The 18,594-nt window shown below is 39.9% G+C and overlaps 1 protein-coding gene across 1 annotated transcript in view; it reads right to left on the bottom strand.

Annotated features, from left to right (window-relative positions):
* The window catches only part of astn2 (astrotactin 2), a 443,146-nt gene that overhangs the window by 362,001 nt on the left and 62,551 nt on the right, over positions 1–18,594 (bottom strand). Inside the window, exon 2 of the mRNA XM_033646535.2 lies at positions 17,042–17,229. Coding sequence (XP_033502426.2) covers positions 17,042–17,229 — 188 coding nt within the window. The remainder of the gene's footprint in view (positions 1–17,041; positions 17,230–18,594) is intronic.

Below are 18,594 nucleotides of genomic sequence, written 5' to 3'. Positions count from 1 at the left end.
GTAAATATATTCTGGCTGGACCCTGTGGTGCACTCTTGCTGCAGTCGCCATGTTTAATGGTCAAACCTGAAACTTAAAGTTTTACCATGCATGTAATATTGTGAGACACCACTGTTGTGCGACACATGTGGAAACAGATGGCCTAATTATTTTTACTGTGGAATAGAAAGCTGCTGTATTTTCATGTGACAATGCTGCTGATTCAACAGAAAGCTGCTTTTTCAGACACTTCCTTTGATTTGGCACATCCTAGATACTCTAACTTCACGTCTTTTATGCCGAGTGATGGTGCGTCAATATCTGAGGACATCCACTGTCACAGTGGACATAAAAAAGCTTGCTGTTGAGTTAAAAAAATCAGACATCTAGGACCCACAGTCATGTCTTTATAAAGATAATAATTTAAAAGACTCTCTTTAGGGTGAGGAGGCAAGTGAAATAACACAATAGACTCCTCAACTCAGGAGCAGCAATCCTTTCCTCACTTGTACCGTGACTGATGTGTGCTGGAGGCATCAAACTGTCAGTGTCATAAGACATGCTGCTGCGCTGCAATGGCAATGTGTTTTAGACTTGGGGCACATCATCACTTTAAGTCTGGGTCAGTTGGCAAACCACAGGTTTCTTGCACCAGGACGAGTTCACATCCAGAGTGATTCAATTTTGCACTGAAATGACCTCAGCTACACCAAGAATAATACACTTCTAAAGATCTTTATTTAAATAATCAATGTGGGCAAGAAGATAGAATAAAATTTCCAAGTCTGCTCTCTGGTGGCACTAATCCTTTCACAGAGTGCTTCTAACATTAAACGCCTTAACAAAAAACTTGAATTATTGAAAAAAGGTCAATGTGTGCCTCTATTTGTTCAGCAAAAATGCATTTATTAATTCATCTGTTGTTGCTTTTTACACATGTTTTTGATTTGTCTGTCTAAGGAGGACATCTGGGTAATAAATAACTCGCGCATTTTAAAATATATAACATTCATTCTCATTTAATCTTTATACCTTGCACTGTTACTTCATTCATCTTTCAGCGGTAATTGTGTAATATTACACTTTTCACTTTTTATTTACGTTCTCTTTTGACATCTCACTTAGATAGAGTCATTAATGTAACAGTAAAAATTAACATAATTTGTCATGATTTTATTGGACTCAAGAGTAAAAAAAAAAAAAAAAAAAAGCAAGGGAAAAAAACAGAAAAATAAAACAAAACAAAAAAAAAAAACAGGTCTCACATCTGAAAAGGTACGGTACTTGAGTTAATGTTTGAGTGCAGACAAGAACAGAAAGCTGAATGCCATGCTCACCAGAGCACTTAAACGCCATCTCACAGAGTAACATGGTAAAGTAAGCCTGTTAAAGACACAATAAATGACTGACTCACACAGCACAGCACAGCACAGCACATCTTAAACTAATTAGGTGATCTCTAGTAAAATAAATTACTACTTTCAATGTATTGCGGTGTATGTAGAATATGTTCAAAGAGAAAACTGCATCGAAAAACGACAGCTTACAATAAATAATTTATTTTTGTGAGTGCTCTTTAATTGACATTAGAATGATCATGAATAATTTTCAGTGCTGATTACCATTCTAACGGTAAATGGATGTATAGTAATAATGAATACATTCCAATTGTAAATTTCTCAAACTAACCATATTAATCTTTTAGTATCTAATTGAAATATAAGCTAAGCTCCCTGGCACTGTCTTCCAGCTAACACTTAAAAGCTACCACTTATACGTTGCTAATGTACTGTGTGTCTCTGTAATAAACTAACCTTCACATTCACTTACATTATCTAAAGCTGCATTAACAAGTAGTTTTATATGAACAATCTGTCAAAAGACTTTCATGTGCAGGAGACCGCTTGTGGTGGTGAATCTACAAAGAGTTATCAACCAACTCTGCAATTCCCCAGAGCTTTATAGACGATTTTTTTTTACGTCCTTTAGGTCGTTGGTTCTCAAACTTTTTGTGCCCAAGGCACACCTGTATTTATATCTATGCGCAATAGCTTTTATAACCTGTGTTATCACTCTTATCGCGACACAAAAATAAGACAGGTTTTCTCTTGGTAGGTCGTCTTCACTGGTGCTTTGTTGTAATTTGCTCTGTACAGTAAAGTGATCCATTGTCCCACTCAAGGCTCTCTCCTTTTAAATGTTATCATCCCTCACACTTGCTGCCAATCAGGACTTTTGATGTGTCACACACTTATAATTCCCACGAGCCAGTGACAAATAGGTTCCCTATGAATATTGCACAGGTGTGCCTTAGGCTGGCCACAATAAAAGGCCACTCTGAAATGTGCAGTTTTGCTTTGGGGGGGGGGGGTCTGGGGGGATCAGAAAACCAGTCAGTATCTGGTGTGACCACCATTTGCCTCACCCAGTGCAACACATCTCCTTTGCATAGAGTTGATCAGGTTGTTGATTGTGGCCTGATGAACGTTGGCCCCCTTCTCTTCAATGGCTGTGCGAAGTTGCTGGATATTGGCAGGAACTGGAACACGCTGTCGTATACGCCGATCCAGAGCATCCCAAACATGCTCAATGGGTGACATGTCCGGTGAGTATTCTGGCCATGCAAGAACTGGGATGTTTTCAGCTTCCAGGAACTGTGTACTGATCCATGCAACACGGGGCCGTGCATTATCATGCTGCAACATGAGGTGATGGTCGTGGATGAATGGCACAACAATGGGCCTCAGGATCTCGTCACGGTATCTCTGTGCATTCAAAATGCCATCAATAAAATGCACCTGTGTTCGTTGTCCATAACATACGCCTGCCCATACCATAACCCCACTGCCACCATGGGCCACTCGATCCACAACGTTGACATCAGCAAACCGCTCACCCACACAACGCCACACACGCTGTCTGCCATCTGCCCTGAACAGTGAAAACCGGGAGTCATCCATGAAGAGAACACCTCTCCAATGTGCCAGACGCCATCGAATGTGAGCATTTGCCGACTCAAGTCGGTTATGACGACAAACTGCAGTCAGGTCGAGACCCTGATGAGGACGACGAGCATGCAGATGAGCTTCCCTGAGACGGTTTCTGACAGTTTGTGCAGAAATTCTTTGGTTATGCAAACCAATTGTTGCAGCAGCTGTCCGGGTGGCTGGTCTCAGACGATCTTGGAGGTGAACATGCTGGATGTGGAGGTCCTGGGCTGGTGTGGTTACACGTGGTCTGCGGTTGTGAGGCCGGTTGGATGTACTGCCAAAATGTCTGAAACGCCTTTGGAGACGGCTTATGATAGAGAAATGAACATTCAATTCATGGGCAACAGCTCTGGTGGACATTCCTGCAGTCAGCATGCCAATTGCACACTCCCTCAAAACTTGCGACATCTGTGGCATTGTGCTGTGTGATAAAACTGAACATTTTAGAGTGGCCTTTTATTGTGGCCAGCCTAAGGCACACCTGTGCAATATTCATGCTGTCTAATCAGCATCTTGATATGCTACACCTGTGAGGTGGGATGGATTATCTCGGCAAAGGAGAAGTGCTCACTAACACAGATTTAGACAGATTTGTGAACAATATTTGAGGGAAATGGTCTTTTGTGTGTATAGAAAATGTTTTAGATCTTTGAGTGCAGCTCATGAAAAATGGGAGCAAAAACAAAAGTGTTACATTTATATTTTTGCTCAGTGTAAATAAAATCAAATTCTTTAAGTAGAGTTTGTCTCTTTATAAGCTAATGGGTGTGCGCAACATACTGATTCAGTCAATTAAAAATTAATTCATAACTTTCTGTATAGGCCCAGTTGAATATTGCAATAATAATGTGTGGTTATCACAAAATCCCACGGCACACCTGGATTGACATCACAGCACACCATTTGAGAAACACTGTTTCAGGTCATTGTTTTTGGTCATGGTTCAGTCCCACTGCTATCATCAGCTGTGTGGCCACCTGCAGAAAACACAAAGCACTAAAGCCCTACAGTTTACCAAACAGACTAAAATGAGAGGAAAAATAGCTAAAAAGCTCACAAACACACACACAAATAAAGATGAATAGCCTTTAAAGAACTACACTAATCTAACATCAACCATTTTTGTTATTTGTGCGAATCTGGACCAAACCCCCCAGATGGAGGACCTTTGAAATGACTACAGTGAAGGTAGTGTAGGCTGTGGAGTTTGAAGGAGAGTTATAGAGGAAAAGCAAGTTGAAATCTGAACAAAACAGAACAGTAAAATGTTTAAGTTAAAACCAATCAACAAACTTATCTATGACGACAGACAGTTATTACTGTTATGTCTAAGTAGCCATAGTATAACAGAACATACCTAGGCAGCAGTTAATGATAATGTGCTAAATTATGCATATGTATTAAGTCATAAAAAGCACCTGATCCGGATGTTATCAGCCCCTTAAATGGACGTTATCTGTGGTTATAAGCCTCATAGATACGGGCCTGCTACAACTATGGGCAGGTTCAGAAGGCTGTTATAAGCACATTCAATAGTAATCATCAGTCGATGGATTTCACTTAACTTTCCTTAGGTTTAAGGTGCCGAAACAACAGCTGTTGGGAGAAGTTTGCCTGGAAGTCTTCCTGCCAAAAAGGGATTTCTTGGTTAAGGCTAGGAAAACAGTTATGGTTAAGGTTAAAATTAATTATTTTTTTGCCAAGGAAACTAGGAAAAATCTGCCATGTGCATAATGACACAATGAGATTTAGACAAAGGTCATGGTCAGGCAAAAATAACAGTTACACATGGGACTCAAACCCAGAGTCTCCTGGGTGAAAGTCCTGTCTTTGACCCATCTACCACCTAAATTGTGATTTTTTTTCACACATGGGAGGAAGTTCAATGAAAGCACTCTGGTGAGAAAGTGCTTTGTGGCAGGAAGTTTCATTTCATGGTCTGATGATGGCCTTCTCAACCTACCCGCACATGTGGCAGGCTGCTAATAACTCATATCTATGATGCTTATCACTACTGGTAACAGCCAGTTAATGGTCTGATAACAGCTACATTGGCTGTTAATAGGGAATTCCCTTTAAGCTCAAATAATGTCAATACATTGTGATAAAAATACTGCAGTCTGCAACACTGATTAATAACGGTCTAATGTGTTAAAACTAGTCTGCTGTCTGGCGCGGCTGGGGTTCAGGAGGTAGTCCACTAATCAGAATCCCTGGCCCCTCTAGTCTGCATATCAAAGTAACATTGGCATGATATTTAACCCAAAATTGCTCCCGAAGGCTAGTGTATGAGTGCCTGTGAATGTTTAAGCTGAGTAGCAGGTGGCCCTCTTGTATATTAGCCTCGGAAATCAGTGTGTGAATGTGTGTGTTAATGGGCGAATGTGACACAGTGTGAAAGCGCATTGAGTGGTCAGACCTAGCAAGGTGCCACACAAGAGCAGGTCCATTTACCATTTAAAACCAACAGGAAAAGAGAAAGCAGACAGAACACATTTACATTTTCTCTTAAAGATTCATTAAAGCTATTCCATTTACTCATTTTATGGTGTATATGATAAAAAAAACTGCAAATGAGCATACTGAGCCTTTCATGCAATGTGCTAATATAATTTAGGTGATACATACTGAGCAGTGATGATGTAAAGAAGGATTATCAAGGGCGCAGAAGTACAATAAGCGCCTTCAGAAAAAAACTTTTCTAATAATTCTAACCTCTAGAAGCTTCATGTCAATCTCTTAAGCTGCTGGCTAGCAGAAATTTTAATTAGCACTGATTTTGTATTCATGGTACAATCACACGCATGTGTAAAATTATAGAAACCAAAAGGTGGCTAAAACAATTAAAGCTCAGAGCAATTAAAATGTAACTCACTTGGACTTTAATGTAATAATTGAAAACGTCCTCACCCCGCTGTAGCATTATTCTTGCCAGTGCCAGGGCATGGTGAAAATTAATTTACGTAGCCTCTGATTCCAGGGGAGCCACGATTGCCTAAATGCCTCGATGACCCACCACACACTGATGGTCATATATCACCAGTGACTGCTTAATTATAAGGAAGCCAATTCAACCATGTAGGGTGCACTGTGATCTTCATGCATATCTATCAGGACAAAGATAAGAATAGTAGTCCTCCCTTTGCATTGTGTGAGTGCAGGGATATTAAATAACCCCGGGCATATGGCTCATATATGAGAAATTATTTTAAAAATGAAACGTTTTCTATTCATTCAAGTCGTTTATTGTGTCTCTAGTGGCTGGCTAACTGGTGTATTTAACATAATGCCCAGATAGTCAATGAAACATGTCTAATTTCCATTTTGTGTTGTCCTATAGACACCCAGATCTCAGGGAATAGATGATTATGTTTTGTAACGTGGCATATGAAAGGCTGTGAACTGCCAGCCTTTATTGCATCTCATTTTGGTAAAATACTACCTGTCCTCCCAGTGAACTCAAACATGCCATTTCTTTGAAAAATCTTCCACAGCGCTACACACAATATGAGTGACTACCTTTTCCCTCTGAACTCCATATTCAAATTCCCACTGCATTATATCATTCCCAGTACTGATGAGAAGGAAATGCAATTATATCTCACCTATAATTCTTCTTTTCCTGAGAAAAGAAATACTTCCTATATTGCATCATGCATTGTGCATCATGGATTGTTTCCAGAGTAGAGGCTGAATTGAGCAGGGAAAATTGCTTTTTCTCTGTGATCTGTCTTACCTGTGGGGTGGGGGGCTTTGTTTAAAGGCTGTTTCAGTACATCTCAGAGGTCTGATCAAACCACCAGTGTGACTCTTTTCTGGAGGCAAACTGTCTGGCGTTGGATGTTAATAATTCCATGAATCACATTATTTTTTTTCTCATTTTCTGTCTACAGGGCTGTGAAAGTTCTTTCTGAAATGCTTTAAATTCTATCAATCATATTTGCCCCGATAGTGTGAACAGATTTATTACTCTGTGTGGAGGTGTTCCTGCCTCTAATGTCCCTACTTTGCAAATGTACGATGAAGAAAAGCCAGTAGCACAACTCCTAGATTTTACTTATCAACACAGAGTCGGAGGCTGCAGTAAGACAGTGACAGACAGCAGTGAATTGCAATGAAGTACTTCACTTATACTGATAGAGAGAATACTACCCTTCCAGTGATTTACAATCACAGTTTGGCTCCTGCTAGAAAATCCCTCAAAAGGTACAAATCAAAAAAGAGCCGACTAAAAGCAGTTTGACAAAAAGCCAGCCGCCACAAATAAAATCCTTGCAATAGTTGCTAAAGTGTGTGTGATCGTTTTGATGACACAATGCAAATCAAAATGGTTTCAGATAAAGGCCTCCGGGCGTGGCATGGCAGGAGAATGAGTTGTATTGGCAAAATGCAGTAAAAAAGCCGCACTGAACTCCACTGCAGAGAGTATCATAAGTTAATTTTCAGCACACTTCACCATCAAACAATGAAAGTGCATATGACAGACAGTGAGTGTGAAATAATGCAACAACCCACACTTCTCTGATTCTCTTCAAAGGCACTTTACCAAGGAGGTAAATCAAATATACGGGAGTTGCTGATTAAAACTCATTAACTTACTGAAATAAGAATAGATGTGTCAAGAGCGCATCTTAAAAAAGGATCATCACAATATAAAGCTAAGCATAAAGAGATGTAAGGCATCGCTGCACATGTGATCACTTATGAATAATGCTCTGCAGTGAATTCAATCAAAACACAGCCATTTAAAAACTATTAAAATCGCTGTACTATCACTCAACAGAAGCTTGGCATTGTGCATCCCTGCTGTGATGTTTTGGATAATTGTAATAAATTTTGAGCACAAATTGTTGTATGTTAAGCATCACCATCATCAAAAAAAAAGAAGAAAAATTAATTATACAATCATTTTCAAGTGAATCAGCAGGGTTGTTGAACAGTGTCAAAATGTCAAGTAACACCGCAGATATATTAACAGCTATATATTTACAACAATGACAAGATCACCATAATAATAGTAATTTATTTTAAAGCCACTGAAAGCCATTTAAAAATACTACAACAAATGACCAGTGTTTGAAGAAGGAAAAACAGGAAGCAAAATAAAACCCTTCAGGGTGAAGGCTTTGCTTTAAGCCTCTTCAAATACAACTCAAAGGACAGTGAAGGGCCATGGGGTGTTTCTGTACGTCAAATGCCTTCTTTTCCATTGTAAACATCACCAAAGCCAATATTTTCCTTACAAATGGCAAAAAATACTATGAATAACTTGTGTTGATGTAAGCCTTAACAGGAAGACTTTTTATGAAAACATGGCAAACAAGCATGGTGCAAAAAAAAGACCTACAAAGAAATAGCCTAAGATGCTGTAGAGTATTAAATCCTGACAATTTGTTTGACTGTTTAAATAATACATTTTTACAATCAACTGGTCTTAAGTGTTAGAAACTTCTTGTACAGCAAATCCACCTGAACACTACGTCAGTCAATTGTCATTTCAGCCTGTGTTCAAACTGATACCTGCCTCTGTCTGCTGCTGTCATATAATGGCGAAACAGCGTCGGGAAAGGACAGCTGAAAGCGGGGAGAGATGGGAAAACGATTGCTTGAGTGAGTGAGAAACTGACAGCTCAATGCCAGAAGAATAGAGTGCTCACACTTCAGTCTGGCCCAGAACTGACAGCATCAGACATTGTGATGTTCACTCAAAGAGCCAGGAGACACCTTGGGGCCATGAGGCCAAACCACCAGACCTTCTGTCCTCCTCTGACTGTCTCGATATGCTTCCCCTCTTCTTTCGCTCCTTTCAATTTCATACACTAATGTCTATTTTTAAAGTGAAGCCAACCCACAAGAAAAGATAAAATAAGCTAAAATAAGTATCTTTATATTAACAATGGATCACATGACTACTTGCATGTTGCTGGTGGTGACAAATCCACAGGTAATTATCATCTGACCATGCAGCTCTCTCAGCTCTACGAAGCATTTTAGCATCTTTCAGCTTATTGTTTTTCTGGCCTGCAACTTTTGTTTTGGCTCACTCTCACCACTCTTAAAAAACAGAACTTCAAGGGATAAAAATACTGGGCTCAGATTTGTCAGGTGTCCAGAATAACAACTCCCAACAGATGCTGATGTTGCTCTGTATTTGCTGGATGTGTTAATGGGCATGTGTGTGCTGTGTTTACATCTTGTTTCTGCGGCTTAAAGAAGTATTTCACCGCAAGAAAGACAGTCATTTCATAAAACTAGGCTGTCTCTGCAGTTAAGATGCAAATAATTTTGAAATTGGTGCTACGTGACCAGACACATCAGAGGAAAAGGGCTGTGGCATTTGCTTTTGCTCAAGAGGTAGTAAACCTACAACTATCTGAAAGCACTGTGCCGCACAAGACCAATAAACACTCCCACTGCTGGGTGACGTAATGTATGCTTGGCCATTTTCCACAGGAAACAAATGGCAACCAGCTGATAACAAACAATCTCCAATTGCTGTTAAACTGCTGGCTAAAATATGTTTCTGAAAATATCTGAGGCGAGAAACAGGCAATGCAGTAACAGAGTCTTGGTCTGTGTCTCAAATCACATACTTCCCTTAGTACACTTCTATGTAGTATACTATGTGCACTATGTACTCATTGGCGTAGTGCACAAATTTAGACAAGGTAGTGTCTCAAACCAAACACGGCCGTTGTGCACACACCAGAAATGATGACCACAAATTAGCTAGTTAGCAAAGTAGCGTTAGCATTCGCATTAGCATTTGCGTTATCGTTCGTGGTACCAAATAATTACAGACTGGCTTATACCTGACAACAGTATAGTGGCGCTTAGTGCAAAAAACACATGTATTTGTACAATGCAGCAACGATCACGATCACACAGTCCTCGGCCGGTTATTTTGAAAAGTGCCCCACTTCCGTTACGTAGCCAAGATGGCGACCATTGAGGGCGACAAGTGTCCATAGTTCCACAACGTTTTGAGTGCACCATCCGGGTACTCATAGTGCACTGCATTTTTCCATACTTCTCAGTGTGAACGCACTTCATAATTGATCAGCAATGTTTAGCCCACTTCTTGTCCACAAATTCTTGATAACAGCCAAACAGTGCACTAAAATACGTTTCTGATGACGTTTTAGGTAGGAAATGGTCAATGCAGTGACAGAGTCTTGGTTCATATTTGATCGGCACTGCCTTGTTAACAGAGTTTGGTCTCAGTTTGACAGACAGAGATTCTCGATCTATTCCGTTCTATATTCTTTGTGTTCACAGAGGTGGGCATACAAAAATGCAGAATTACAATTTGTAGTTCAAGCAACAGCCGTAGAGCCAGTGAAAATCTGTCTGAGAGATGAGCAGGAAGATCTAGGTGTTGGTTAGCTCATTTATACATACTACCCACATTGTTATGATATGCCTTTAAGGTTTAATGACACTGTCTGTGAAGATTCTAGGTCGTCCAGGTCATGGCAATCATACACGCTATATCGTAGGCAACTGGCCTTGCTTGAGTTTCTTGAAGAGTTTCTTCACTTAGCACTTATGGTTTAATGAGACTTCATCAACATAAGAAATACTATATAATATCACTTGAAACTCTTGCTTAGCACACATCCCATAATAAAAATACAAGGATGGTTAAGCATTTACATATTACACACAGATGGTCACATCTTGGCCCGACAATACTTGTACAGAAAAAGATGTAGTTTGGTCTTTTGTTATAATATTGAAGTTACTATGGAGCAAAGTTTGGATCAGCAGGTCCCCATTTTGTTTCTTGTGCTCTACTACAATATAATAAAGGCAGTTCTTACTCCCAACTTGTCATATACTGGCACTTGGTCAGTGGCTCTGGGGGTGTGATACCAATGCAAAGAGTCACCCTTTTAGCTTCTGTATGAGACCTATTGGGCCACATCATAATCAGATGATCCCGGCAACTGACCAAAAAAGTATGTGTAGGCTGGAAGGAAACAGAGGTAGATGGTAAATGCTAAATGGACTGCACTTGTATAGCGCCTTTCTAGTCTTCTGACCACTCAAAGCACTTTTACACCATGTCACATTCACCCATTCACACACACATTCAAACGCTAATGGTCGAGGCAACCATACATGGTGCCACCTGCTACTCAGTAACCATAGACATGCACTCACACACCGATAAAACAGCTATCGAGAGCAATTTGGGGTTCAGTATCTTGCCCGAGGACTCTTTGACATGCGGACAGGAGGAGCACGGGATCAAACTGCTGATGTTTCGATTAGTGGACAACCTGTCCTACCATCAGAGCCACCGCCACTCAAATGGGTCAAACAAACACAGTAAGAGACCACTGCTTGTGTCCTGTGTGAAACCGAGTCAATTTTGAGTTATTTTAACTAACGTAGTATGTCACGTCATGTGACATATTACATAAGCAACAAACATACTTATTTTAACCTAAACCATGACGAACCATATAAAGACAAAGTAAACCTATGTTAGTTTAAGTCTGTATTGAAAAGGGACTGTATGCATGTGACGTTACCAGCGGAAACTGGATATTTCCTTTTTTTTTAAAGAGGCATTATGCAGGTAAAGAGTGTGAACTGACATACCATCCCCGAGTGTTCAAAACAGACACTTGAGGAGTTTCTAGAGAGTCATATTTTGATATGTAGGGCCACTGACCAGGTCATGGTATTTGACGAGTTGGGAATGAGAACGTCGTGGCAGAGAAGCCTTAGTGCTCTTTAATCAAGGATATGCATTGAAGATAAGCGGGATAGGGGCACAAAGGAAACAAGTTCAGCAGTGTCTAATTATAAAGATGTATGAGAGAAGGTTGAGCAGAGGACAGCAGGACGCAACCAAGACAGGGACAAAGAGGGGAGGTCTAATCATTAATTAGTATAATTCTTGTAATAAAACCAGATTTAATGAATCCAGTAGCAAAAACGACTAATAAAACAGTAAACTTCTATGATGGTTTGTTCTGCTCTGGGTCTCAGGAGGCTTGGGCCTCTCCCAGGATCCACTGGGCATTGAGTGAGAGGCAGGCTACACCCTGGACTGGTCCCCAGTTTCTAGGGCTAACACACATAGACAGATAACCACATTCACACTCACATATGGTCAATTTAGAGTTGCCAATCCAACTTTGACTGCCAAGAAAAGAAGCAGTTCCAGGGAAATGAAATATATGGAACAAAATGGGTACACCAAAACGATATTTTTAAATATATTAGAATATATTAAATTATGTCAAATTAAATTTGACACATTACCAAACATAAAATCAGTCTACAGTTTTGAAGCAAATCTGTATAAAAGATGACAGAGGGAGGATGGTGAATGATTTTTTTTTTTTTTTTTTCACCTGAGAGAATGGTCCGTGACACAATGACCTTTTCTTTTTTTTTGGTATTTAACCTCTATATGACCATGTAGGGCTAAGCGATATGGCTTAAAAATTATATTGCGATATTTTTATGCAATGTACAATATATTTTGTAATCTCCTCTTAACTACTGTAGATTATTAATATATTAATATATTATATAATATACAAAAAAATCTAAATAAAGTAGCTATTGTCATAATAAAGTTAGATAAAATACTGTTACAATAAAGTTAGATGAAATACTGTTATGGTAAAGTTCAATAAAGTATTGTTGAAATTAAATAAATCAAAGTGTAAGCACTTGTTCTTTTACTTTGAAGCACCCGGCTAATAGTATTGATATTTTTGCTGTGAATGTCAGGCTTTTGGGCAATAGTTGCCATTAGTAGTTAGCAGAAAGTTAAACTGTTACCACAGCACTTTTAAACAAAATGATTTATTCACTGTGAGATGGAAACAAACTGACAGCTCTCCTGGTGATAATATTTGCAAGTTACACTGGTGCTCCATGGTCGCAAAATGTGACTAAATAGTCATGGTCTGGCCCTGCAGATACAAAAACACTCGCCTCTCCTGCTCACACACTATCGCTGTAGAGAAAGTGGTCTGGATTGGCGAGGGAGTGTATGTGATGTTTCATGTTTGGGAGACTTTATTTTTGCGTGCATGTCTGTGACAGGGTGAGAGCCGTAGGAGAGAGAGCAAGAGAACCATAATGCCAAAGTGACGTGACAATTTATAATCACTATATCACCCACCCCTAAGTCCATGTGAGATAGGATAATATACAAAAGAGGTGACATCTGACATCTTGAAATTGATTTTTTCTTTTTTGGCACTTTTGCCTTTATTGGACAGGACAGCTTTCTAGAGTAAAGGCTAAGTGTTGGAATCAAACTTGTGGCCACTGCACTCTATCAGGTGAGCTAGTTTGCACCCTAAAATGGAGATGTTAAAACATGCTGAAGTGTCTTATCAGTTATTAAAATCAATTTGTTTAATCAAAAGCCAGTGTTAAGAAAACAACATTCTAGTTTTTATTTATTTTTACAGTATTTCATTAACTTGGTGCTGCATTTTAGACCAGTCGTAGCTATAGGAGCATTTATACGTATATATACCAGTATTGAGGTCAGTTTGGAGGAGCAGACAAAGGTGTGAGTGACTGTTTCAAAGCAGATAATTTTTTTAAATACTTTCAACCCAGCATACACACACAAAGTATTTGCAAATCAAAATAAAGGTCACAGGCAAAAATTGATACGCAGATATTCAGAGGAAAGATTTACACTTTTGGCAAGAACACCACAGGATCTGATTAAAGGCCTTTTTTTAATGGAGGAAATTTGACACTGTGTCACAGTAAAACAAACTGCAGGTGTAAATAATAAATACAATGCTGGCTGAATCCTGTTTAGCTGCTTTGGTTTCAGAATCCTGGTGCACCGTCACAGTTTACTAGGACATCCTAGTAGAATGGAGCCATTAATAATGCTACCTGTGCTTTTTCTACCATAACAAATGAGTCAAAATGTCTGCTGTGAAGACAGACTGTTTAAAAAATGTCACCGCCATTAGAAATAATTGATTGTCAATCTAGTAGTCTCTCAAACCCATAATTTATAACTTCCCAATAATTATTTTCACAGTCATACGAGAGAAGCAAAAGGAAGGTCCTGGGTTGCAGAGTAAAGTTCAGCTTCATGAATGTTTATATCTGTTATCATGGTTGTGTCATTATGATTGTTGTGTTACTTTAAGTGTAAAGTGCTGTTCCAAAGATTTTCAATTGTGAGAACCTGGCACTGGTGACATAGAACTAAACATAAATCTATTATACACATACAGTTTAATGTAATGGTGTGATTACAGTAAACACCATAATTATAATGTTAAGTGCTGAATGCAAGGATAAATACTAAAAAGTGTTACTTTATAATTGTAGTGTTGGAATACTGAAACACTTCATGTCAAGTTGTCAAGATCTCTGTTTGCAGTGAAACTGACATATACCAAATGACACACACACACACACACACAGTAAGTCAAAGTCACAGGTTTGATTCACGTTTATGTCAGCTTCTGTGGCGTAGTCGTGATGGTGTTATGCACACCCCTTCAACCAAAGTGTCACCAAAAGCGTTTTGAGGGTGCGAGAGGAGGAGGAGGTGGGGCCGTGAGAAGGAGAGGTGAGAGTATTGGAGAGATGTGGAGGTGGAAAGAGTGAGGAGACGGTGTGCACGGAGGAGAGGGGAGAGACAGAAATAGAGAAGGTGGTGGGATGTGCAAGGAGAGGTGAGGCAGAAAAGTCAACAACTGAATAGGTGCGAAACATGAGACCAGAAGTAGGGAGTTTTGGGATTCAAGAATCACAACTTTTATTTGCTATTTGCTCAGGAGAGATGGTACTGGAAAGAAATCTATGTAACTACAATAAAAATATCATTATGTTATTAAAATATGGGAGAAAGTATAGGGGTGATGTGACGAGACTCGGAGAGGACACGGCCAGGAGCATTTACCAAGTTACCAAGATGAGATAAAGCACTTAAAAAGTATTGACATCCATAAAGGTGAGATGATGTTACCAAATACATTTTTAAAATGCAAGCAGAGAGAGAGGATGGCCAATTAAAACAGGATGTCAAAGTGCGGAGACTTGTCTAAAGTAGAGAGAATGCTGCAGAATACAAGAACGTACAGTGGGAGGTGAGTTATCAGCCGCATTGTAGTGTGCGCACATGTGTATGTTAATAGGGTACTTCAGCCTCAGCAGATTTAAAGCAATAGTAAATCCTTATACACCACAGTCATAAAGCTGCAGCATGGTGATGAAAGCACTGCTGATACACATACAAGAACACAGCAACGGATATAAAAGAAACTCAGGTCTCCTTGCCATCACTGTCTCTACTCTACTGCTAACAGTTTGTAAGTGCATACTTTAAAATGTTGACACTCCCCCCCCCATACCCTGACAGCATCACATCAGCGCAAACTAATACACCAGGAGGTGCATCAGTGCTTAAGCCGTGTAGCTGTAGCTCTGCCGTCGCCAGACTGCTTTGACATTTGAAGATCTTAACCTGACTTCTTGTCAACAAAGTCATTACTCTTCCCTCTCACTGTATCAGTGCCGCTAACTCCAGTGCTTCCTTAATACCATCTGGGAGGACAAACACAGTGAAAAATCACCACGATCATTATGCAGTATGGAAGGAAGTCCATGCTTATCTGGAGTGCATTATCACCCTGAGGTGTCTCAGCAACAATAACATAAGATTAGGTGCATCAACACATGCATCTCTGGCAGACAGTCATCAGCTTGCAGAAATTACCCTCTATAAATAGATCCTCTATACGTGTCTGTGGTGAGACTCCAATTCAAACATCCGCTTTTAAAGTTTTACACTGGTATTTTCCAACCTGGCCCCTATTTTCCCATGCTTTTGTGTCTAAGTGACTAATGGGAACAACAATTTTTGAAATTGCTCCAGTATTGAGAGAGAGGCTGCAGCTGGCATCCACCAAACAGGCTGCAATGTAATCTCTAGGGGCAATTAGGCACCATCAATTTATGTCCAGTAGAAGTGCTTGTTTTTGTTACTGACAGGCTCAGATTGTTATTAAGTGTCTGACAACCCTAATGGAGAGGATCCCTACAGAGGTCGACCTTATTGTTGAAGATTAAGATGCTTTTTGTTTAACCAGAGAAAGCCCCTAAATCACTGCTGCCAAACTCACCAGACTCTCTAATCTAAACTAATCATCATAAAACACACTTCATTTAGAGCTGACAGAAACAAAATAAAACTAAGAAAGAACTGTCTTGGGTAGTCTTTCCACTGGCCAAACAATAACAGCTCTGGTTTGGTTGAAATAATCCCTGAATTCACCCAGTTAGATGTGAAAATGTGCTAGCTCTATACATGTTAAAATTACTGTTTATTTAATTGGATTCTGGAGCATTTAGCGATAGCGATTTCGGGGCTGTTTCTGGTTAAATAAAACAATCTTACTCATTGACAAAAAGGTCTATCTCTGTAGGGATCCTTTCCATATTGTTGTTTGACACTTCTAATCATCTGTCAGGGGCGAAAAAAAGCACTTTTTAATCGGACGTAAATTGACGGTGCATAATTGCCCCAAGTGGACACACTGCAGCCTGTTTCACTGCTGCCAGCTGCAGCCATGACACTCAATATTGAACCAATTTCAAAAGTTATTGCTTAGACACAAAAACATAGAAAAATATGGTCCAGATTGAAAAATACTGACCCTTAAAGTGGACAGTTAGACAGTTATGTGACAGGAGTCAAGGGTATAAAATATGTCTCTAAAATATGACTCTTTAGTAAACTGAATTATGTACAATCCTGAAAATGCTGTGGGCAAGTAAACAACACTTTACAGCAAAATTAGAAAAAAGCTCAAGGACCTACTGCGAAAAGTGTTTTCAGCTGGCTGGCATGTAAGCGGTTAGCTGGCAAGCTAGAGTGGTATCCTGCAGGTATTCCCTATGTCACCAAGGTTCTTGAATGACATTTGCTGTGCCACTTCCTGGTGAGACCTTCATATAAATTCTAGAATTCATGTCAACCAACAAAAAGGGAAGATCTGATTCTTACTCAATATATAGCCACAGCCACGTGTTATGATTAGGTGCTCATAACTTACCATGACTGAGATGTGCAGCAGATGCATGTGTTCATGTAGGGCATGGGCAGGCTCCCGGGCTGTGGGTTGTGTCGTCTGGGCTAAAAGCTCAGACTCGGTCATGGACACGTGGAAGTACAGTGTCCCATTTTCCAACCACTGCTGCTTCCAGTGTACCTGAGAAATTTCTTCTCCCGTACCCGACATCTCTGCAGAGAAAAACGAGAGAGGAAAAAAGGTTTGTGAGATCAAGATTGAATCCAGGAGAAGTTTGCAATTAAATGGTCTGGTAAAGTGCGTTTTCCTTAACTCATTGTGTGGAAAACTAAAAGAAGAAAAAGAAAAAATCATTTAAATAGCCTGTGAGGAATAAACCAAAGTTCAAATGTGACTGTTTGGTTAGGCATTAGTATTCCAGTGCAATGCTCTGTCTCGGCACACACCAACACTCTGCTGCAACTAGAAACCTTGAACTCTTGAATAGCCGGACAGACTTCTTAGGCTGTCATAATTTTGTGCATTTGTGCAGGGGGCTCAGGAAGAATTACTGTCAAGCCATTGCATTGCTTAGCCCCTTTGATGAAATCTTTATGATGACAACTTTTTCGCCCATGGTATTAGTCAGAAATGTCCCAAAATTCGAAATGCATAAGTGTCAAGCATCGCGATTGTTTCAGCCATCACAATCAATACAGCACATCAATTATAGACAAAATGAGTTACAGATGGGGAAGGCTTATCCCTGTTAATATCCATTTGTTTACACTTGTCTTTTTTGTCAGGGAAGAAACACAAGCACAGAAAACTCCACAAAAGGGAGGATAATTGATTTATGGAGCTTGATTCAATTTGTATGTCCAAAGCAGGTGTAGAAATGCTGTCTCACCATTCAGTGTCCTCTTCTCATCTGCATAAATCATTCTACATTTTCTACCAATATAATACTGTTAGCTCCAGGCCAGTGCTGGCATTAAGTATCAAACATCAAAGGAAAGCTGGAAACGTTTAAAAGCAAAAGAGAGAGAAAGATGTGGGGAAAAAAATAGCAATTTATGGAGCAATGGGTAAAGGAAATGAAAAAGAGCAAGGGGATCACTAGTTTATCTCGATATGGATCATGGCACAAGAATCTAACGCTATCAAGTGGGAGTGGTTGTTCAGTAGAGGAGTACTGAGAAGCCTCAGGGAGCCTCAGATTGTGAGGCTTGATACAGTATTTGTCATGCGGCTGGGTGACAAGGGCATAGACATCTGCTGACATCTCCTATCAGCGGCAGGTAGCAAATGACAAATGGCTTTTGGTGCAGCTGGTTATTAACCCACTGACTCTGGGTCAGAGGACATAGGCGGCGGGGGAGGGTTATGTGCGCTATGCTCACAAGTGCCATGGGCCTTAAGGTGCAGGGAGGGAGCATGCAGAACAGACACCCCTTCAGAAAAAGAAAGAACTCCTTTCATAAGGTACAGACCTCATACTGTAATGTCCCATGTAGGGAATATACTAGTATACTGCACCATAGAATAGAGGTGGGAATCACCAGACGATGCATGATATGATATTATCACGATACTTA

This window comes from Epinephelus lanceolatus, chromosome 19, assembly GCF_041903045.1.
Source record: "Epinephelus lanceolatus isolate andai-2023 chromosome 19, ASM4190304v1, whole genome shotgun sequence".
In the NCBI taxonomy this organism is placed as follows: domain Eukaryota; kingdom Metazoa; phylum Chordata; class Actinopteri; order Perciformes; family Serranidae; genus Epinephelus; species Epinephelus lanceolatus.
The sequence above is the reverse complement of the archived record's forward strand: the minus strand, read 5'-3'. Positions and strand labels throughout refer to the sequence as shown.